Here is a 23,094-nt window from a genome sequence, read left to right as displayed (position 1 = left end):
GGTAGCTTCTCCTTTTCCCAGAAGAATTTCCTTTACTTTTCTTCAGAAAAAGGCAGTTAGCTGAGGGTAAAAAACCGACATGGGGTATTTAGTCCAGCTGATTTCTTTAGCTCTATAATTTTATTTTACTTTTACTTATTTCTTTTTATCCTGAACACCCCCATGGTAGTGTTTGATTACAAATTCCAGGCTGGGGTGAACACGTTAAACTACCGGTATTTATAGAAGTATTTTTCACTGCTGAACCATGGGATGAAATGTAGTGTCACTGAGTTTGGACAGTGACTCTTCAGGACAGTGAGGCATTTCCATCTCTGGCAGTAGGCTGCTGGGTGACTCGCAGCAAATCACTTTTATCTCAGTGTTTCACAACTTTCCCATCTCATATGGCAGACAAAGACTTTTACTGACACAGGTATTGCTGTATAAAGGGGATGTGTCTACATTATGCAATCTCTTTCCAATCACAAAACAGAAGCAGCTCAGTGTGACTTTTATGTCTAACTGAAGTTGATGCACAGCAGTTATATTTTGAGTGAATTGAACTGAACGCCTATGAAAATATGACCCTATAAAATCAACAGGGTAAGGTTCCCATTTGACAGTGCCCATATGGAGCACGGCAGTGAAATTGGTGAGGCACAAAACAGTTATGACCTCACACCAAGATTCAGCCCTGAATCAAATTCTGAATTATGACCTAAGAATTATGCACAGAAAACTATTCTTCAAATTAGGTCTAACGAAGCCATAACACCAAGCTGTTTGGAGAGAACTTACAAACACGTAAAAGAATTTCATATAAATTCATATTTATATTTGTATACTATTATTATAACCACAAATTATTCAGACAGCTTTGCTCTCATCAGCCAGGTAACCAACACTGTGTCCAGTTAGCAAGTGCCCAAACAAAACTGCAAAACAGGAAAAAATGCAAGCTCAGTAGGGAAAATATCCTTTTTTCAGAGCTGAATTCTTAATAAAGTGAGATTAATTGGGCTGTATTTAGATGCAGGCATGCACGGGGATGGCTTCAGCTCTGGGACTCAGGCAGACATGCTCTGATAGCTTTAGCTGCAAAACGCAAAATGTTATGTATAGCTCCTACCCATTTATTCTGCCAAGGCTATCATTGCCATGGCAGACCAACAGACTGGGGCATGTGTCCAGCCATCCCCTGTCTCTGCCAGGCCCAGGGAGAGCAGAGCGTGCCAAGATGCAGCGTTTCACCTTGGCAGCTCAGACACAAACACATACTCTGCTCTACAGCAGTAATTTCTGCGAAAAGAGTACCAGCTGCAACTATTATTAGCAACATCTTACATCTTAGGTTCCCCCAAGTATGTGCTCTAGACTTTGCCAGGGAGCTTGCCTGTCTGTAGATCAGATGCTAATTATATGAACAACGGCAAGAACTGTATTAATTAGAAAAAGGTATTTTAAAATACATTTGAAGAAAAAGCTAATAATGGAAGCAAAAGGTACTTGTCTACTTGTTTTGTTTTCACTTCTCATAAAACCACTTTCTTTGGTTCTCTAAAAAAAATTTGTTGAACATATGTGCAATGTTCCCTCCCATACTGGTACATCTTCAGTTCATACAAAGGAAGACAATTTTTTACAGTGTCTCAATTCCAGATAAAGACTACTCCAAACAGATTCAGTGAAATCACCAAATCAATTTATATTTCCTTTATTATGATCCTAAACATGCTTTGGAGATTTGGAAAGAGTTGTATGGAGAGCTTTTTTGGTGGGGTATTGTGTTTCTGTGGGGGGTGGGTGATAACCAAAACAAAACAAAACAAAAAAATTCTTTGATTTGGGTAAATACCTAAAGAACAATTTTCTATTTCCCTACATCTCCTTGCATTATTTCTATTTAAACTAAGTATTTGGTCTCAATTGTGCTTTAAACTCTGTTCTGGCCTTTTCAGCAATTAGTTCTAGAAAAATTCAAAACAAACGATAATCAAAGTAAAAATATCAAATGTTTTGTATGTCAAACAATGTGTTTTGATTTTTAATTTTTTGGGTGTTTTTTCATTATATTTAACCAAAATTGCTAGCTGGGCTTAATTTGGAAAACTTAACCCAGCTATACTCTGGAACAAGAAGGCTCAGTGATATAACTAATGGTGGGCTTGTGGAGAAGTGTAGGTCACTGCAGGATGGCAGTTGAGTAACTGTCCCAGTTGATCAGCTGTCCCTTTTCTTTGGATCAGTTATGGAGAGTGTTCATCCCTAAAAAATTAGAAATTGTTAATGGAAAATGTTTTTAAACTATATATGATGCCAGATGTGTCTAACTCCATTTCCCCAGGCTTCGTGGTTTTAGGTTTGTTGGCTCCTGCTTGGTTTTGTCCTAATTAGATATACCGTTTGAAATATACATTTATATGGAAAGTACTGTCCTAATGGCCACATGTCCAGATGTCATTTGGAGAAAGAAATCCAAATACCGAATACCACACAGAGAATATTCTTGGTTTTCTTTTTCACCATCTCCACATACATTATTATCTAGCACTTAGGTTTAAAATGGGATCAGCATCTTGAATATGACAAGAAAGTCTTGATTTTACTACAAGTAAAATAATGAACGTGGTCCTTTTGAAGTCAATATTAAGTAATAATTAAAATAAAAGGTGAATAACATGAAAAGCTGCAAGTGTGAAAAAAGACCCAAAGTCAAATCCAATAGTCAATTTAATTGTGTTGTGTTTTGTCTAAGGCTGAAAACATGTTGTATAATATTAGCCAGTAGAAAAAATAGGTTATTTAAGTATTTTAACTTAAATGATGTTAAAAAAGCAACCTCTGCCTACTCTATAAAAGCTATTTCATAGTAGTTTCTTTTTCATAGTCTACTGAGCATTGCAAATACAAGCAATATTTGTAGTTTGTATAATCTCTCTGGTCCAAAAGCCCAATGTGTCATATATCTGTCTCTGAATTACTACCCCGTTTGCTGATAACAACCATAATGATAGAATAACTTGTATGTCCTTCTCAAATATTACATTTTAGTTGAAGCAGGATTTAAACTCATTGGGGTCAGTTCAAACTTTCATTGGATCTGCTAAATATTCAAGGTAAAGGAAGCCTTTCAAAATATGAAATCAATACATGCATTTTGTGGCATCAGATGGTTGGTCTCCCTTTGATGCTGCTCTGCTCTTCTATCCTGAGTACTTCATGTTCCACACCAAAGGCAACACTTCACTTTGAACAACTGGAGTTCAAACTGTGCATAGAAAACATATTTAGATACTCTGAGTGCTTTTCCCTTCAGATATATTAGGCTTTATAAAAACACTATTTTCCTTTAACTCTAACACTACTGCTGCTGAAATAAGAATTTTAAAATGTGGCATAGGGTATTTAATGTACATAGTAAAATTGCACAAGTAGTAATATGGTAGTTTAAAAGAATGAGGTAGATGGAGTACTATGATCGATATGATAATGGAAATGTATTTATATGTTGTAATTACCAAATAAGTAGTATATTTTGATTCCTTCTAATGAATTGTCAACAGTGTCTGCATTTTAATTTAGACAGGCTTATGTCTTTAAAGTACTCTACCTATAACTACTAATGTAATTTCCGCAAAGTATTACAGTGCTATATTTAAAAGTTAATTTTATATTAATTATTATTTAAGTATTAATATCTTTGGATTTAATTTAAAGATTGTAATTGAATGCAAGGCTATAATGCATTATTAATGTCTATTATTTAATGTTATTTATAATACCAAACATCTTGTTGATATTTTTAAATAAGAAAATAGATGGGTAGATCATTATACAGTGCAAAATTAGGAAAATGAAAGAGATGCATCTTCTCCCTGTTATCTCTGTTTCTATTCCTTCCTTTATTGCATTTAGTTTCACAAGATATTGAAGATCTAATGAATATTCAAATATATGCAAATCCTATTCCAGCACCATACATCATACACACAAAACACATACACTTTACATATAATTACATCCTACATGTATCTCTATTTTACAAGACCACGGTGCTTTTATCTGTTATAGATGAGTTTTTGTAGGAATTGCATTGACCCAAGGAATTGTCCAGATACAAAATTACAGAACATCTAATTAAGTTGGCTATCAAAAACAAGAGATACAGCAACCTGTTAATTATCTTGCATTCATCTCCTCACCCATCCTACACGTGAAAAACAAGCCTCCTTTCTCCTTCATAGCTTCGCTTGCAAGACAGCAGGATGTTCAGATTCTCATTCAACCTTTGGTGAAACTAATTGCTCAAAATTGCTCATTTTTTATATGTGGCACAATGTTACCTGAAGGAGCATCGACTCTTCCCGCTATGTGACAATGTAATATAGAGAGCTGTGCTCTTTTGCTGGTGAATCCATTTATATGAATTCCCACAACAACCAAATCCTTTCAGGATAACCCTGGAGGCACATGTTCCTCCTGATAATTTGTCAACTTTGTCTGTTCAGCAAACTTTTTTGGGGGAGGAAGTTTTTTGTAGACCTTATCAGAAATTAATCAAAATTGATTCTTACAATACACAAAATTCTGCTTTTTTTTCCAAGTGAAAGTATAAAAACTGTAACATTCCATTATTTTGAAAACAGGCTGCTGAGTACTGAATGAAACAATTCATCAAAGTATTTAATATAACATAATTGCAGCACAAAAAAAAGCAATTTAATGACTCAGAAAAAAAAGATGCTGTACCTAGTAGAAACTGTCCTTGATGTTTTAAAATTAATGAAATATTTTACAACTACCATTTTAACTCTTGTATTCTCTTGCTAGATTAAGTCAATCTTATCACTCTATGTCAGTATTGCTCACTATTACATTATATCCTAGATTATATAAAATAATACAAATATATGGATAGAGAAATAATACTGATTTTTCTTTTTTTAAGAGAAAACCCAGAATTAATTTTAAGTTTGAAACTACAGTCTCAGAATTATGGGAAAACACCACTGTAGAATTTTGCCCTTCGTGTTACAGTCTGGGTGACTAAGTCTGTGGCTAGCAGACATCCCCTTCTTTCCATCTTGATTTTTTACCCATTAATTCGGTATCCCCCTTCCTCATGAGATCACCTACTTATTTCTGTATCATGCAAATCAGTTCCTTGAATCTTTGCTGCAAACCCCCAACTGCTTTTGGTGTATCATGGCTGCACATCAAATGGATGGTGACATTTTATTTACATGTGAATGATGTCTTTCTGAAAGAGGATGAAGTGCTCTCTGGAAGTGCCTCTCTCTTTCTATAAGCTATAGGGAAAGTAGGCAAGAAGCTTTTACTAAATGCCTAATTTTCAGATGTCTAAAACTGCATTATGAATCCACCTTTGGAATACAGAGTGCAAAATATAGGGAGTAGCCAAACCTAATGCAAAGTCCTGGGTAATTTTTCCTTTACCTTCATCCCTCTTTGTTTCCGTGGGTCCATCTCTTTTCCTCCTCTACCTTTGTGTCATCTGCCTCATGCTTGGCAGCAGTAAAACTCAGTTGTGTCCTTTAATCGCCTGCCATTTATGCAGTGACATTATACTGCTTCGGGAAGAGACCTTTCTTCATACTTGAACAACATTACATATTGTTCCTTTTCTTCTATTTATTTTTTGCCTGTCCTAATATTATTGCTTTCTCTAAAAAAACTTTCCTTTCATTTTTTCATTATTCACATAATGTTCCATGTTTTAATCTTGTAAATCTCTCCAGTTTTGCTATCATAACCTAGTTCAGGACTGTTGTGATGACCGTGCAGCTTTCTGTGCCACAAAAACTAAGCAATAAAGCCCAAATGTTAGTTTGCTTTGAATTTTCCCAAATTCTTGTGTTTCTCTTCTTCACTCTACTCCAGTGCTTTTGGGCCATTATTCATCAGCTGAACATGTCTTGAAGTGCTCTGCTGCGTAAGAACAAACTGAAACAGAAATAAAAATACTTTGCTGAACCCAGGTCTGAGAGATCATGGTACTCCTGAGGACAGCAGCCTTTGCTCATAAAAATATGCAGTACCTATTTCAAGTGAGGGTTTATCAGTATTTCAGAAATGTCAGGATGGAATTAGACAGTCTCGTGTGAAGAATCGCTGTCTTTAAAGATGTTCTATATATACTTATAATCATAGAAAAATTTAAGTCGGAAGGAACCTCGGGAGGTCATTGGGTCCAACAACCAGTGTAAAGCAGTGCCACATCTGAAATTTGGCTTCTTGAGGCCTTGCTCCACCTGAATTATGGAAATCTCAAAGAAAAAACAGCTTCTCAGGGCAGCCTGTCCCAATAATCAATCATCACTTACTCACTAAGAGAACAGTTTTTTCCTTCTGTCCAACCAGAATTTCCTTTGTCACAATTTGCCTCAAGTCCTTTTGGTTTGAGCTTCTGCAAAAGTCTGGCTCCATCTTTTTTATAATCCTGCCCAAGTAGCAGTCGGCAGCAGTTAAATCACCATTTAGCCTTCTCTTCCCCAGGCTGAACAAGCCCAGCGGTCTCAGCCTCTCCTGGAATTCATGCTCCAGCCCCTTCGTGGCCCTTCTCTGGTCTCTCTCCAGTTTGCTGATGTCTTTGTTGTGCTGGAGACCTAGAACTGGACAGAAACTAAAGAACTATCTAACTAAAGAACCTGAAACTATTACAAGAGTCAGTCACCAAGTGAAAAATCAGTAGCTGCAAAATGCTGCGTCTGGCTATATAAAGCAAAATGCTGGTAAAGTTCTGCAAAGACGAAAAAGAACAAGACAGAAATGCCCTCCATCCCCACAGTGTACAGCAAAGCAACAGAAGGGCACCAGGGAAATTCAAATTATGAAACATTCTTGATGAAATATTAATAAAACCATACTATGGTCTTAATTGCTATAATTTAACACCCTGTATGGTATAAATATTTTAGAAACATGGTAAAATGGAACATTAAGAAGGGGTCAAGGGATAATAATATACATTAATCTTGATTGGCGGAGATGTATACCTCATACTTAATTTATGTTTATACTACTGTTCTGTATTCATTTTTGAAGAGTAGTGGGTGGAATAAGCTATATGTATATATCTTATATTGAGACATACATGTTATGTGTGTATTTGTAGATTATTGTAGGTATTTATAAAGTAAAGGGCTCTGGAGCTTTATATATATATATATATATATATATATAAAGGAATTTTAAAACGCTTTCACAAGAGCATCCTCTCCTTTAGAAATCAGTCACGGGTCTAGCAGTCTACAAAAGCAAGGGGGTCAGGAAATATGCAAAACACTTTCTCACAAAATTCTTTCCTGAGGAAGTCATTATCTGTACTGCCCTTGTAAGAGCCACCTTTCTTTCTCAGTAGCAAATATTTCTTCTAAGGCTGGTTTCCATACATTTGCATCAGGGGGAAGCTCTGGAAACAAGCCTGTGCTGTGGCCACGCTGGCAAGGAGGGGAGAGCACTGCAAGGATGGCTTCATGCGCAGCCTTAGGTGTACTCTACAGCCTGTCTTGGTAGGAGAAAGTCTGCCTGCCAAATGGAGCAGTCAGAGAGAAGTCAGAAAACATTTCACCGAGCTTTTAACTCTCCTATAGATTTTCACCCCATAAGGAAGCTATTGTGCTAATTTTTGCAGAAAATAGCATGCAGAAATTGCTTGAAATTGCTGGCACTCTAATAGTGACCTATGCCCATGTATGCATAAAGCGGATAGGCATTTCATTTACATTTATCGTAAATTGTATGCAGTAATGATTTCTATGTGTTAAATTGCATAATCCATACAAGTCTGACAGCCTCATAAAGGCTGTGGGCCGATGTCCTCTTTTGAATGCATCAGTGCCAATGAAAGAGGTTATCGTACCCTTGACAGAGGTTACCGCCGTCTTGTATCTGCTGGTGGAACTGCTCTCGTGATCACTCTCTAAACTATGTCAGTCAAAATTTAGCAGGTAAACTCAAATAGTTTAAACAGCAGATTTTTTTTGCTGATGATGCACATTTTGCCAAAAAAGCATGAGGGGCTACTCACAAGAGTTCGTAGCTGGCATTTTGATGGCCAGTGAACTCTTTTACCAGCAGGGCTAGCTCCTGCTACACAGTATTAGTCCACAGCCTCACACTCTGTCAATTCATCTATCTTCTTTAGTTCTAATATTTCTGCAGTTGCTTATGATTGCTTAAAAAAACCCAGCATGACAGAAATGCTTTTCTTTCTGAATGGAGGATTCTTCCACAAAGTGCACAGAGATCTGAGATACAGAATGGCATTTTGCCCAATGAGAGGTTTATAATCTGATTTATAATCCACTTGGATTGAACTGGCACCACAGGGAGTGGGACAGTCGAGGTATCCTTTTTTTACACTTTGTAAGGTTGTCCTAAAAAATGTTTTCATAGGATTCTTAGAGGAGAGACGGTGCCAGCAGAAACTCATGCCAGTAAGTACTGGGTTAAGCCTACTGCAAAAGAGAGACCTCTCCATCACACCAATTACAGAAAAGAAAGCTTTGCCATTGCTTCCAGCACTTCTGGGAGAGCTGATCAGAGTGCCCTTTCCTACCATTTCTCCTTATTTTAAACCCTGCCTGTAAGTCTCTTCTGCTCCTCTAAACAGTGAAATGCTGAAAGTGCTGCAGCTTTTAAAGGATTTATAAGACTTAGCTGATCACATCACTTCCTGTGCCAAAAAAGAAGAGAAAGCATGTTGTGAGGATGGATGTTGCTTTGGTATTCTCTTGTCGTGTTGCCTAATATCAGTTCCTCGTTATCTGTATTCCTCTCTCTGTAGCCATTTACTGTCTCCAGTTGTTTGGTACATATAAGCTCTTTTGCACCGGAACCACCTTTTAGTTGTGTGTTTGCACAGTGTCTTACCCATAAGGATCCTGGCCACGAGAAGAATTTGTGAGTGATGTAGTAATAATCATAATATTTTGAGTATGACTTCAGCAGTTCTGGCTGTCTAAAGTAAGGATGACACTGGGGAGGGGAGAAAAAACATGTGGAAGCACTCACTGGGGCTTTGAATTTCTGGTAGCTACTGAACAAGCTCTGAAGAAAGGTCTTCAGAGACCAGCAATAGAGAATTTAACCTTTCCCTGTAAAGCTGTCCCCAGGATCTGCAAAGTAGCCATTCTTCACACACTTAGATCTTTCCCGTTAAATCCTCCTCCTCATTCCCATCCAGTGTGCATACCTGCACACACACATGCACGTGCAAAGTCTGTCAATGCATTTAGAACCCAGTCATCCCTGTAGGCAAGCATTTACCCTCCTTATTTTGCACTTCACCCATCCAAGGATAAGCATAATGCTTTTTTATGATATGATTAAAGTTTATTTTCTTTAAAAAATATTGGGCCTATATTTCTGAACTAGGAGCAGGCTTCACTGAATCTTCCACTTTTTGCTGATTTTAAAGAAATTCTTTTAAAGGTAGCAAAGTATTCATTAAGCAGAATTATGAAAAATTATTGTGAGAAATGATGGGCAAGTTAACATCATCCCTATTCACTCTCACCTGAAAGCTTTATTGTGACTTCTGTTACTAGTGGCATCCTTGGTAATAAATATTTTCATTTTATTCTGAGGGCACAGCAAATAGATTTTGTTAGTGAATGACCTTGTGCATTAGCTGCGTTATTCATGATTTAGTGAGCCAGTCAGTTGAAATATTGCTAATGTTTTCCCAACTCAGTCTTGTTACATTTGTGCCATGAGAATGACATTAAGTGTAGTTGTAGATGAATAACAAATAATATGGCTTGTAGTTGTGTTTTGGATCATTAAAGAAATGAACCTACAGGGTACTGTTCTATTAACTGAGGAAATGACTGAAAAAAAATGATGGTTCTTGAATGTGTATTTATTAAAAATAACAACAGTTTGGCATGCTGAGAATTAGTGGTAGTGCCTCTTAAATTTTTCATCTACCAGTGCAAACACACTACAGTGTCCATCCAAAAATTTTGACAGATTTTAAATAAGAGTAAGAATAATTCATACATTTCAGGCTGTTTATATGAGAAGACTCAAAGTGGTGCAAGCAGGAGAATGCTAAAAATGTACAGCATAACAAAGATGAGGATTAATAATTAGAGGACAATATGTGTATTTTTAAATATTATATATTATAATATCAAAGAGGGACAGTGTACCCTCAGGAGGAGTGGATCGCTTCTTTAAAAGTGCAACGACTGTTCTTGGTTTTCTTTTCCTCAGTCCTTTGGTTTGTTTTGTGTTGAAAAATAATAGAAGCTATATAAAACGTAGCTGGTAGGCTTCTGGAGAGATGGTCTAGTTCTTTCCCTTGCCCCAATAACACATCATCTGTTCTAAAGAAACCACACAAGGTCAGTTAAATTCCAGATAACTGGGTTCCCTGAATTTCTACAAAGCTACAACCATAAGTAGCAAGTTCTGGATCACTTCAATTGTTCTTTCTGCTTATAAACCACCCCAGTTAATATTGCTAGAAAAGCAAGAACAGGGGAGAAAATTGTATTTTAGATACTACTATTCCTGGACACCAGGTAGGTAAATGTTTTTGTTCCCATTAGGTGGAATAAAACACAAAAAGGAGATATCCTGAGTGGGTATCCTGAGGGATCAAAATGAAGTATATGGAAGGACAGAATATTGAAACAAGCAAAAAGCAGATACAAAACTGGAATATGTAGCTACCCTTGAAAAGCTGAGTAACTGCTATTATCTGTTTGATTTTGTTGTAGTATTGTCATCACAAGAAAACTGAAGCAATCTGTTGAATTCTTGACTATAAATAAAAGAAGGCACCAAAACTGTTCTTTTATAATGCTATTCCAAAACCCTGTCTATTTAAAAGGAAAGAAAAGAAGCTGTGGCCTTAAGCTCATTTTATGGAATGTTACTTTCCACAGTGTTGTGAAGGTGAGGAGGCAAAGGCTTCCTGCACTAAGAAGGGCTGAGAGAGATCCGGGTGGTCCCTCTTACCCACCCATCCCCTGGGACTACGAATCTTGCCTTCTAATTTGTAAGTGTTAAGATTAAACATACAATGGTGAACTTTAATGTTAAGCTAACTGGGACTTTAAAAAGTACAATTAAAATGTTGATCTAGACATTAGCAACGAGCCCAGAAAGAAACTTGCTGAGAAAAATTGTCTGTGCTTGCACCAGTAGTCATGTCACTTTGGTTTACTTGAATGTATTCTGCTCTAGCTTCAGCTCAACATACCGCAGGTTGTTTTATCTGAATTTTCCATACAGAGCTGAAACTTGTCAAAGAATATTTATGTGAACAAATTTTGATGTGAAAGGTGGAATGACACTTCTTTTTTCATTTTCTGCTAACACTGGCTGAATTGGTACACCTTTAGCTATAAATAATGGATAAGTGTTTTAAGTATGCAAGCAAATCGTTACACATGCATGTGCTGCACTCCATCAAGCACTGTGCAGCATTGAATTATCACTGTTAAAATGGTCAATAGTATTAAAAATTGTCACTGTTAAGAATTCATTGAAATATATTCTGTATTTGTAAAACATACATAGCTGAAGCATGGTTATTTTTGTTATTAGTACTCAAAACTCTTCTATTGATGTACATCAACTTCTTATATTATTTAGGAGACTATTTTTGATAATGGGTTTCTGAAGCCCTGCAATAAAGTATTTAGAATAGATAAAAGTTTTTCATTTTTACAGTTCTAATTCATAAAAACTGGTTTTGGTTATACTTCAAGAACAGAACCATCACATTGACACCACACCTTGAAAGGTCTAGCGTTGGCCAACACTGGGAAGACAAATATAAATTCAAGTAAAGTTAATTCCTCTAGAGACGCAGCATTGTCAGTAGGACTGTTTTAGAATCATAGAATCATAGAATATCTCAAGTTGGAAGGGACCTGTAAGGATCATCAAGTCCAACTCCCTGCTCCTCGCAGGACTACCTAGAACTAAACCATATGACTAAGAGCATTGTCCAGACGCTCCTTGAACTCTGACGGGCTTGGTGCCGTGACTGTTTCCCTGGGGAGCCTGTTCCAGTGACCGACCACCCTCTCAGTGAAGAACCTTTTCCTAATGTCCAATCTGAACTTCCCCTGACACAGCTTTATTCCATTTCCTCATGTCCTATCACTGGTCACCAGAGTAAGGAGGTCAGCACTTCCCCTTCTGCTGCCCCCCTTGAGGAAGTTGTAGACTGCGATGAGGTGACCCCTCAGCCTTCTCTTGTCCAAACTGAACAAGTGACCTCAGACGCTCCTCTTAAGTCTTGCCCTCGAGACCTTTCACCATCTTGGTCACCCTCCTCTAGACACAGTCATAGTTTGATGTCCTTCTTTTGTTGAGGTGCCCAAAACTGCACACAGTACTTGAGGTGGGGCCACACCAGTGCAGTGCAGAGTGGGTCAATCACGTCCCTTGACTGGCTAGCTATGCTGTGCTTTACGGCTAAAGTATTTTGGAGCTTGTATATGTATGTTGCTTACAAAGGTTTGCCTGTGGCGGGAAAAGAAATTTGATTGGTTGACCCAACAGGCCCTTCCAGGTCTATATTTATATATGGTGAATAAATTATACCTGTGTCAGGATGGGGTGAGTCAATCTCTGATGATACTTATTTACTTCTCTTGACTAGTGAGGGAACCTTGACTTATATCTTAGTTGAGACAGCAAAGTTAGTAGAGATGGATCCCACCATTAACATAGAAGGTCCAAAGAAATAAAAAAAATGTTATTTCATATATCCCAAACTCTTTTATCACAATTTAAATATCATATTTTAGAATAGCAGTGTGGTCATTTTAAAGGACAGTTAAGGGAAAACATACAATTGAGCATGTATTTATTAAATAAGTAAAAATAAATCAATGCAAGCAGTCAGGCAGAAATAATGTATTTAAAGTACATACCTAATCTATGCAAACAGACAGCTACGCGAGGTCCTGATGTATCAGGTCTTTGCTGCTCTATCCTTGAATATTATCTGACCGTGGGACATTAAGGACGTGGGGGGTAGATGGTTTAGAGAGGGGAAAGTGACATTGTTTTAGTGAATGAGTCTAAAAAAATATACAGCTCTTGCCAGCTACTCAAGTATGGGCCAATTTTTCTCTTACAGCAATGTGCAGTGCTGCTATTTGCCTGACAAATGGATTTTGTGTGTATTTTTTGAACAGAATTAAAGACAAACAGAGATGGAAAATTCCTTGATTGTATGCATGGAGATTTGACTGTCTTGTACCCAAAACTGTGGAATGCAAAGGTGCACTGGGAGTGGCGAACATGGCCTGAATTTCCATCTGCTGGTTTTATTGGCTAGAGCAGGTTGTAAAGGATGTGTGCCCTCAAAATTGCTGGAGATGCAAACGATATTTTAAATTACTCCAGGCAGCAAGGTACTTCATCTGAACAGATTGAAAGCTGAAATGTTGATATCAGAAATTAAATTAATGCACGTGAGATTGAAACAATATCTAATTAAAATCATTTGAAAAATGACTTGAAAATTGAATATGACATAATATTTAGCAGGCTGTCGCTAGTACAGCTATGCAGCTTTGACTTTTCTGCAATCATTTTCATTCCAGGCCTGGCTGCCGCTTAGCTAGAAATTACACGTGAAGCAACTATCTCACGCCATCACCCAGTAAAGACTGGAAGACAAAATACCTCTTGCCAGTATCCTGTGTACTTGTCCTTCACTAATTGCATTGTAGAATTTAGTAAAGGGATCCTTCTTCTCCTTGTATGTGGCCACTTGAGTTAGTCATTACTGTTTCAAGCTGGAGCATTTTGAATGCTCATGTTGTGTTTTTGACTTATTTACTTGCAGCCTGATGCTACTCCTGCCCAGGGAGAGGAGTTGGAGATTCACAGGTTGTAGCTCCTGGCAGGAGTGCCAGGGCTGGGGGAGCCTAGCACAGGGTCTCCACCCTTGTACACATAGGCCAAAGTCAGGGAGAGTTTATGTTGTATTCCAGAAAGTCTATTCTTCTGAACATCGTGGTACCTAAGTATCTAATTCAAAGTTCATTGAAGTACTTTTTAATTACTTCCAGCAAAGGAAAGTGAACGAGGCGGGAAAACCTACGTAACATCAGGTTGTTCTGCGGGGAAAAGAGTGCTGAACCAACAGTGTGGTTTTCCTCCGTCCCATTCTCATTTAGTGGTGTGAATGCCTCAGCAGTTTCAGGAGATGCATCGACTGTGCAAAGGCCGGGTTACTCTGGGACTGTGTTCTTCTCAACAGGGAGAGACCCCAAATATTATGGGAGTCCATTTTCATTGAATTGCAAGGGACCATAGTTTTAGTATCTGCTGTGTATATGCATGTCACAGTGCCTGGGTCTGCCAAAAGTAAAGGCAGCCTTTCGGGTCCACCCTATGAAGTAGCTTTCCATATAATCTGGGGGTTCTTTGTAGGGGAGGAGAAAGCAAAGACTAACTTGATGTAAACAAATACAACATCTGCTTGTGTTAGATTTGGGAAAGGTGTTAAAAAGTTAAAAGCTGTTATAAACACTTACCATCTCTCTGGATTTCCTTTCCTCCTTTTCCCTTTCCTTTCCTCAAAGAGGGGAAAATAAATGAAATTCTTCTGAATGTGGCTCTGTGAAAGGAGCTTTGCAAAAAGCTGTTGGGAAGAAGACGGTTGTTGCAGAATTCATCTAACAACCTACAGTAAATCTGAATTAATTGCCCTCCATCACTTTATTGACTGGACCTCCAGTCAATATAGTTAGTGAGCCTAGGGCATGAATTGGCTCATTCTAAAATGAGCATGTAATAGAGGTCAGGGGAATCATATGTCTGTAAGTACTTTTTTTTCTACATTTAATTAAATACAGCACACCCTCCAAGTCAGATTCACAGCAGAAAAATAAGGTTTCCTTGTGAGTGACACCATCTTCCCACATCTACTTTTCATATTTAAGGATGGTTTCTTCTCTGGAGCAGGTAAATCCTGCAGCAGCCCAGGAGACAGACCCAGCAAGCCTCCTGCAGAAATCATTCCCTCGTGCCGCTTGTGCCAGTGTGTGCTCCCACGAGTAAGCTGGAGGGTGCGGTTGTGCTTGGCAACCTGCTTTATGGCAAATCTTTGTAAACCACTCATTTTTCAGGGCTCCCTTCTTCCAGAAGTGCTATAATGAGATTGGAGGTCTGCTCGGAGCCCTGTATAACTTGCTTCTCCTAATAACCGATGGACTCTAAGGTTAAACCTGCCAACTACAAAACTAGACACTCAAATTCCTGACTATGCCACTGACAGATAACTTTGCTAAAGGAAATAAATGTTAGCCCTCAGAAAACACATCAGACCTCCCTCAGGTTAGTGAAGACTACGAACAGTGACAATCCCTACCCTTAAACGCTCAGTAACACCCTCATCGTGCTCTCTAATAGAGCAAAGCCATTAAGTTGTCCCCATTGTAATTTAGATCACAGAAGAGACTTCCACAGATTCTTTCAGGTTAAAATAACTGGTATACAGAGAGTAGGCAAAATTATTCCACTGTAGCTACGTGCTTAATTATATGGAATACTGCATAAATTGTCAAGTGCAAAGAATTATTCTGATAAATTAAAATACTAATTAAATAGGCTATTGCAGAATTTTGAGAACATTATAGGGCTCCGCTTCTTCAGGTAATTTGCATATCCTTCATCTAGTGAATTTAATTTAAAGGCCTCCTTTTTTGTGTGTTTGGAAGCCCTTTTTGTTTCAGTGGAAGATTAAAAAAGGGATTTATATGTTGCTAACTGGGTTGGGTTGGGTTTTTTTTTTGCTTTCTTTTGAATAGCTGTTTTTATTATGCCTCTTTGCTGATGAGTTTGTCAGTTCTCCACTAGTATTTCAGGACTTTAAGCTGTGGCCATAAAAAATCAACTTTGGTGGAATGTGCAATATACCACCTTACCCAGAATTATAATTTCCAGTTCATAAAATTTGCAACAGAAACATCATCTGCTGTCTATTTGTATTGGAATAAAAGCTAGCAGGTAGTACACTAAAATGCTTTAAAAAAATTTAGGCCAACTTTCAACAGATTAGTAGCTTGTTCTTAATATCTGAATTTATTTTCCCACCACTTCTTCCTCATCTATCTATAGGCTATTTACTATGTTTTATTGTCTTAAATTCTCAATTACCGTTATAGATAGAAAAAAAAAAAGTAGTGATATTCACTGTTCAGCAGCTTGAAGCAGCTGCTTGATATGTAGTTGATGCTTCAGCTTCAGCACCACTGTTTTTGACAGAATTTCTTGACCTTCCTGAACTGCTTGTGGAGTTCAAGGTTAGCTAAAACACGCTCCTGTACACGCCTGGAATGAACATGCCGGAGACTGTCTGCTGTGTCTCTCTCCGCAATCTGACAGTGCCTGAGCTTGACCATTTTCAGGTTATGATTTAATCAATAACACGTCGTGCCTTCATGCCTCCTAATTTTGGCAGGGTTTACGTTAGCATGGCTGTCAGAGCTGTCCTTTGTGTTTTAGCCAATATCAAGGGGGAAAGGGGGGTGTTAAGTAAACTTTTTTTTGTTTTTTAATATCAAAGCTTCAATAATTAAAGTCTGCAGGAAACCTATAAAAAGGAGGTCAAATATGTAATAGTAATTATAAAATTCAGTGATTCAGCAGACACAGTATTTTCTATTAACTGTTCATGTGGTAGGAAATTGCACACTGGGATTTAAGCCTTGTTGTTTACTTATACCCATTTATTTTGCAGCTACTCTGCTGTGCAGTTCTTTTTATCCTAAGCTACCAAAGAATCATTTGTTGGACCATTCAGTTTCTTTGAAGGAGGCTGTGGAGCTTTCTGTTCTTATAAATCTCCTAAGTTTTTGCATTTGTTATAAATCTGCCTTTGACATGTATGCTGGGTGTGAGGCGGTCAGTGTGGTAGCACGGCACACCTTTGCAATGAAATGGCACATCCAAAAGGGAGAATGTTGTTATGTGACATGGCAGGTCATCAGCCATCAGTGAAGCAACGTTGTCCAGAGTCCGTCTGAAGGCTGAAAATCAAGGTTGTTGGCAAAGATTTACTTATGTTTTGGAAATTCATACTGCAGGACATATACAACACAGTGAAAATGTAGCCTCAAATAGCATGGTCCAGGCAACTCTCCTTCTCATGTAGTCCCTGTGAGTCTGGATGGAATAAATATGTTTGTGAACATGTAAAGCTTGGCATAAGTATTAAGTATGTGAGTATTGTATGTGTTTTTTAGGCTGTCACCCAGTGAAATATGCATTTAAGCTTTCTTAGCTTGGGACTTCATGTTCCTATCTGTTTAATCGGTAGCAAACTAAAAAGAAGCAAAAATAAAGTAGTGTGGGTCTAAAAGGTGGACAGAGCTTTCCTCTCCATTTAAATCATGGGTAATATCCAACCCTTGCTGAACGCAGTCAGAAAAGCTTCTCTGTATTAGAATTGCTTGAGGTTTCACTTCTTGAGTCTTTGCACATACAAACTCTTACCAAAATCTTTCCACATTTTGGATATGAGGTGAGATTGAGCCCTAATGATATGACTCACCTCTGAAATAAACGTGAGTCATTTGTGTTGGACTTTGGACAAAGTAAATAAAGTATTTGTTCACAACAATATTGCTTCTGAGAATTGTCTGCTGCAATCTGAACTGCTTTGAATATGTTTCAAACAGCAGCAATTAAAGAGTATTTTTCACAAATTCAAGAAAAATATATTAATTCCTTTAAGTATTTTTATGTAAATTTACAGTGTACAGTATGTTCTAGCATGCTTCTTGTCCTTTCTGGTAGGAATGTTTCCTTTAGGCAACTTAAATTGAGAAGCTGAGTCTATCCAAATTGTGTCCGTAATCAGAGGAAAGAGATAGGTGCCTGCAGATGTGTGTGAGATACGTGGGGTGACTCATCCTATTAAATGTCCATCCCTTTCCATTGACTGCAGAGAGAACCTAGATGACTCACTGGGATTACATAGTCAATGACTAGACAGCCAAAGGGAGGAGAGTTTAACAAGGCTGCAAGGCTTCATTTCTACTCATAAATAAATTGAGCCAGGTGCCTGGGTTTTGGCCATGAGTCCAACTGACACGGTTGGCATCTAGAATGTTAAAGTCTTCCCAGCCAAAACAGAATAACCTGACCCATATCCCCAGCTGGGAATAATCTCATCCTTGTGCTGTCCCCAGAACTGTGGTTGGGCATTGTTTTGTGAGAATACTAGTGAGCAGACACCAAAATCATGTGAAGACCATAGCAATGATTTAAATTATGGGCAATGGTAAGACAGTGCTCAAGTTCATGCCCTTGACATGTTTGGGTTACAAGTATAGATGTAGTCTTAGTGATTACTGCCTCTATTTTGCATTTAGCTGTTTTATGCTGGATTACTTTATTTTTGTTTTGAATGCTTTTACTGATATAGAAGCTGATGAATGGGGAAAATCCAAATTTTGAAAAGTAAAATATTGTACATTGCATCCCGATGTTGTGATCTTACCTGCTAGGTAACAGTCTGTCATTTGTTGCAAAATGTCCTACGCAGTGACAGTGCTGTTGTAATGGTGAGGTGCTGCCCTGCTCTTCACTGCAAGGAAGACAGTGGGAAGTTTCCACTGAAGAGAACTTTCCAAACATATTGTGTATATGTGTTAAAGTTGTGTGATACTGTCTATACAAGGGAACTGGGAATTAGTTTGGCTTTCTTTTTCACGTAATAATGAACAATTAATGGTGTACCTATGCATTCCAAAAACTGACTAGCAGAGTTGCTATCAGGGAAAGATATTCCATAGATGGCATAGGTAGGAACTGTCATGAATTTATTGATGGAGGAAAGAAGGTTGTTTATACTGTAAGTGCTGCAAAATTGTGCATATTGCAGCTTTCCCATAACTCACTCAATCTCAATTTTCCTTACAGCCATAAACAAAGAGAAGCTTGAAAAAACAACTGGACTGAAAATTCTGCAGACTGGTGTGGGGGAGGTAAGTGGCTTGGGGGCATTTTACATTCTCAAAAACATTTTAATTGTTGTTTTTTTTAAGAAATCCTGGAGCTCATGAACGTTTGTGAGCTACCAGTCTGATAGTGCTAAGGGCCTTTTTATGATACAGTTGCATCTGTCAAAATACAATCTGCTGCACAAATAGCACTGTATCCCACAGAGAAAAAAATACCATCCTTATGAGAAAAGTGCAGCCAGCTTTAAGAAATGCAGTTTTTTGCTTTGTTGTATCACAGGAACAAAATCCCCAAAGATGAGCACAGCAACTGAAGTCATCGTATTACTCCCCTTGGTTTCGATGGAGTACTATCTCATCTAGATCAATGAAAGTTTAAATTTGGGGTAAAGAGTCTTCAGATGTTAGAGAGAATCTGACAGTGAATGACTTGCTTATTTTGGATGTAACTTGAAACATAAATAAAACATGTGTCTGTTATTATGGTGATATCACTAAGCAAAAACTCCACTAAGCACTTCATCATTTATTAATAAAGATGATGCTATCTGCGAAGAACCTTGTATGAACTACAGTTGATTGCTAATTCTCGTGCTAATTTTGTGTACACAGTTTTTTTTTTTTCCTTTTCATTTAAGTAATTTTGCTAGTGGTGAATGCGTACAGGGCTAGACAAATGCCTTTTTCTTGTGATTACATTATTCTCAGTATTAAGAATAATGAATTATGAACTTGTAATATACTGAAAGAATTTACTTTTTTTTTCTTTTTTTACTGATTTTCATTTTTTATATTTCTAATTTTTATCAGTTCATGCCTAAGAACTTGCCAGGATTTCCGAGGTTCCTTGTGTAGCTTTATTCAGATTATTAAAAGACTTGGTCTTGAAGAGGTACCAACACTGAGACCTACTGAGATCAAAGCTGTAAGAATTAGAATTTGGAAACAAACATAGGTGAAATCACCAGAAAATGAAAGCCAGCACCTCTCCTTAACTGGAGCTGATTTAACTAGTTGAGGTTCTCAAGGATGCATAACCTCAAGAGCTGGGAAGTGTATCCTGGAGCGTGGATGTGCGCCTCGGGCCGTGTCCTGACTTCAAGCCAGAGTGAAGCTTGCATTTGTGCTATCCATAAGCCCTGGTTTCTGCTAAATAACAGGAGAACCAGGACTGTGGCGCAGACTACGGAAGCCACATTCAGTAAAATTTTACCCCACAGGACTCCTCATGCTAATGAAATACCTCCGTATATTTTGTCCGATTCCAGTCATTGAATGGATTCCAGTTGGCTTAAAAGGCAGCTGGAAAATGAAAGCCCACTTCAGATGCTTACTGTTAAATGAATTGTTATATGTGGTCAATGGAGAAAGAAAGCACTTTTGGATATTTGAAATGCAAGAAGTTGTCACCTGTTAAATGCATCATTAATCCACGTTGTAGTAATAGGGTTGTTGTAACCATGGTAGTCTAAGGATGTACTGGAGATATAGCCTCGAGGACTTCCTAGCTTTTTTTAAGACCAGCTAATAGAACTGGAAAAAACGGACAAGTTCTTAGGCTAGAGATCTCCCCAGTCTGGTTCTTGTGCTTGGTTTAGTAAAAGTCACTGCAGAACTCACCTCCCATATATTTAGGCTATCATAGCTTTTAAAAATTCTGGTGATACTACTTGGATTAATAAAGACTTTGACAGAAGGTTGTACTTTACACTTTGCCACATATGTATTTTTAGAAGGCAAAAAGCGAAAATGAATTAACCAAAGGGGAGCAGACATTTCAGGCTAAATATATTCCAGGCTACATCTGAGATATGGTGATCAGCAGCAAAAGAACCAAGTGGTTTGGAACATTAAGGTGATGGAAGAACATTTATTCAGCTGCTTATATATTTTGTTGGATGTGAATTCTCCCAGCTGTGTACATTCCCCTTTCTAAGTCTTATCAGATATGATTGTGTACATAATGAATATATTTCTGCAGTCTCACCTACATGAAAAATAATGGAGTCCTGTAACCAGGCTGTGTCTTTGTTGATAGGGTATCAGATTCAGGCTATTTCAGGTTAAATCTAACTATGTTAATCCAGTTTTGCAGTTTGTTTTTGATTCATCCTGGTGTTTAACAGTGTTGAAATAATAGATAGTATATATTTTAACATAATGAAGGAGCCTTTTGTTGAATAAGGGTTTCTTTTTCTTCACACTGTAGGAATGGAATTATATGTAATGGTAACTGTAAATCAAAGTCAAGATGCTCAAATCAAAAGTACTTAGAAAAAACTCTTTAGTTTCAGAATGATAAATGGCCATTTTGTTTGGACAGTAGGTCAGATTCATGACAAAGTTAATGGATATATAATCTTCACTTGCAGGACTGTAAAATAAAAAGGATTGATTTTGCATGGCAAGTTTCATATCTGAAATAGCTCAAGAGAAATACAGCTGAGATACTAGTGGCAAATGGAGCAGCTGTATAAACAGATGCAGGAACTGTTCTAAGCTCAGCAATAATTCACGTATTGCTCTGGACAGTGGAATCTGTTTTAGGTGTTGATCTATGATAACAGGATTTGTGCCTCAATAAGAAATATGTAGACACCAATGACTACCCAGGCCTTGGGTGTGGTAGAAGGAAACTGTCTCTTTCTCTCTGGGGAAGAGAAATGCTCCTCAGAGCTCCTGAATCTCTCTCTGTCTATCTTAGGAAAAGCATTTCAAAAGCAACAACAGATTATAAAATTCACACCAAGCCTACTGAGCCGTTCAGTCAAGTCCGGGGAGGGCTGATGAATTCCTTTTATGTCACTGCATAAACATGTGCTGTGTAGTCATTAACAACACGGGTCTGGAGTTTACCAGAGCTACAATACAGTTCATCATCTTTATGTCGTGTAAAAGATTTCCACATCTTCAGTGAGTTTTTTGGATACAGCTGAGGGTAGCTGCATTGGGTCAACTTAGGGTAGGCTCTGCTTTAGCAGGATTACAAATGAGTGCCTTAGCTGCAACGTCAAAAGCTGCTCATGTGTCAGTACATGGACTTAAAAGTTCTATACATTTCATGGGAAGGTTTGGATGATATAGCGCAAAGCATTGTCTGGACTGTGGGTAAGCAGAGCTTCTTTCAGGTTATTGCGGAACAGACCCTTACTGGCACTTCCACAGCACATCCTTTCAACATCTAACATTTGCCAGCAAAATATTCAGTGGCCCAGGGATCCAGAGAGTTGGATTGGAGTTTGATGTGCTGTGTATTACTTTTAAGGTGCTAATTGTTTTGGCACCTGTCTTGTTTGTAAGAAGGCTGTTATACCAGAGAACCAGGAATAACTCTGCTGGAGAGAAAACCAACAGCCATACTGAAATCCCAAGGATGTGTGCATTGCTGTAGTACTGACTACCTCTGGAATTATATGTCCTAAGATGTTTATTTTCTGTTTGGAGTTTTCCAGCACCTGTAACAGCTCTAAAACTCCTATACGGTAGCCCTCCAAGATTTGTTTGAGTCATTGTCATACATGATGTTTGTGCCAAACAAATTCATCATGAGCTTTTCACACCTTGGTTATTCAGATACGGTGAAACTGCTGTTGTCTTTGAGGTATTTTCTTTTGATCTCCCACACATGAAATAAATCTCTGAAGTCCTAAGGTCATCTTCAGAAGTTCAAGAACCTCCTATAGTTGAGTGCATGTGAGGGTATGAATGTAAGTTTTGTGTTATCTATGCATATACTTGCATAACACCGTAAGAGGCATAGTACTGGTAAAAAGCCTGAAGAGCTAAACAGCATTTAAGCAGGACCCATAACCCCATTCTCCTAGCTCCCAACTTGATGTGGACCACTGAGTTTCGCAGAAACAGGAGTTAAACTTGTTGTTCTGCATAGCTGAGCACCCTTAGGAGATCTCGGGGGCAGCTTTTGGTCTCACATGGAGGGAAAGCCTCCTTACCAGCAGCATGGCTCCATCTAACTCCTGCCGAGTTCAGGATTCAGCGGGCTCGGGAGCCCCAGTCCCATGCAAAAGTTAGTCCAACTGGACTTGTGCCCAGGAGCTGCTCTCCAGCCCAAGGGAGCTCAGCAGGCACCACAAACCACGGCCCCGCACAGAGGTCACTGAGTAACCTGGAGTTCCTT

At 38.2% G+C, this 23,094-nt stretch overlaps 1 protein-coding gene across 1 annotated transcript in view; it reads left to right on the top strand.

Moving 5' to 3' along the window:
• Positions 1–23,094, top strand: part of PTPRN2 (protein tyrosine phosphatase receptor type N2) — a 679,248-nt gene that overhangs the window by 414,683 nt on the left and 241,471 nt on the right. Inside the window, 1 exon segment of the mRNA XM_075495417.1 lies at positions 18,916–18,980. Coding sequence (XP_075351532.1) covers positions 18,916–18,980 — 65 coding nt within the window.

This window comes from Mycteria americana, chromosome 2 (assembly GCF_035582795.1).
Source record: "Mycteria americana isolate JAX WOST 10 ecotype Jacksonville Zoo and Gardens chromosome 2, USCA_MyAme_1.0, whole genome shotgun sequence".
In the NCBI taxonomy this organism is placed as follows: Eukaryota; Metazoa; Chordata; class Aves; order Ciconiiformes; family Ciconiidae; genus Mycteria; species Mycteria americana.
The sequence above is the reverse complement of the archived record's forward strand: the minus strand, read 5'-3'. Positions and strand labels throughout refer to the sequence as shown.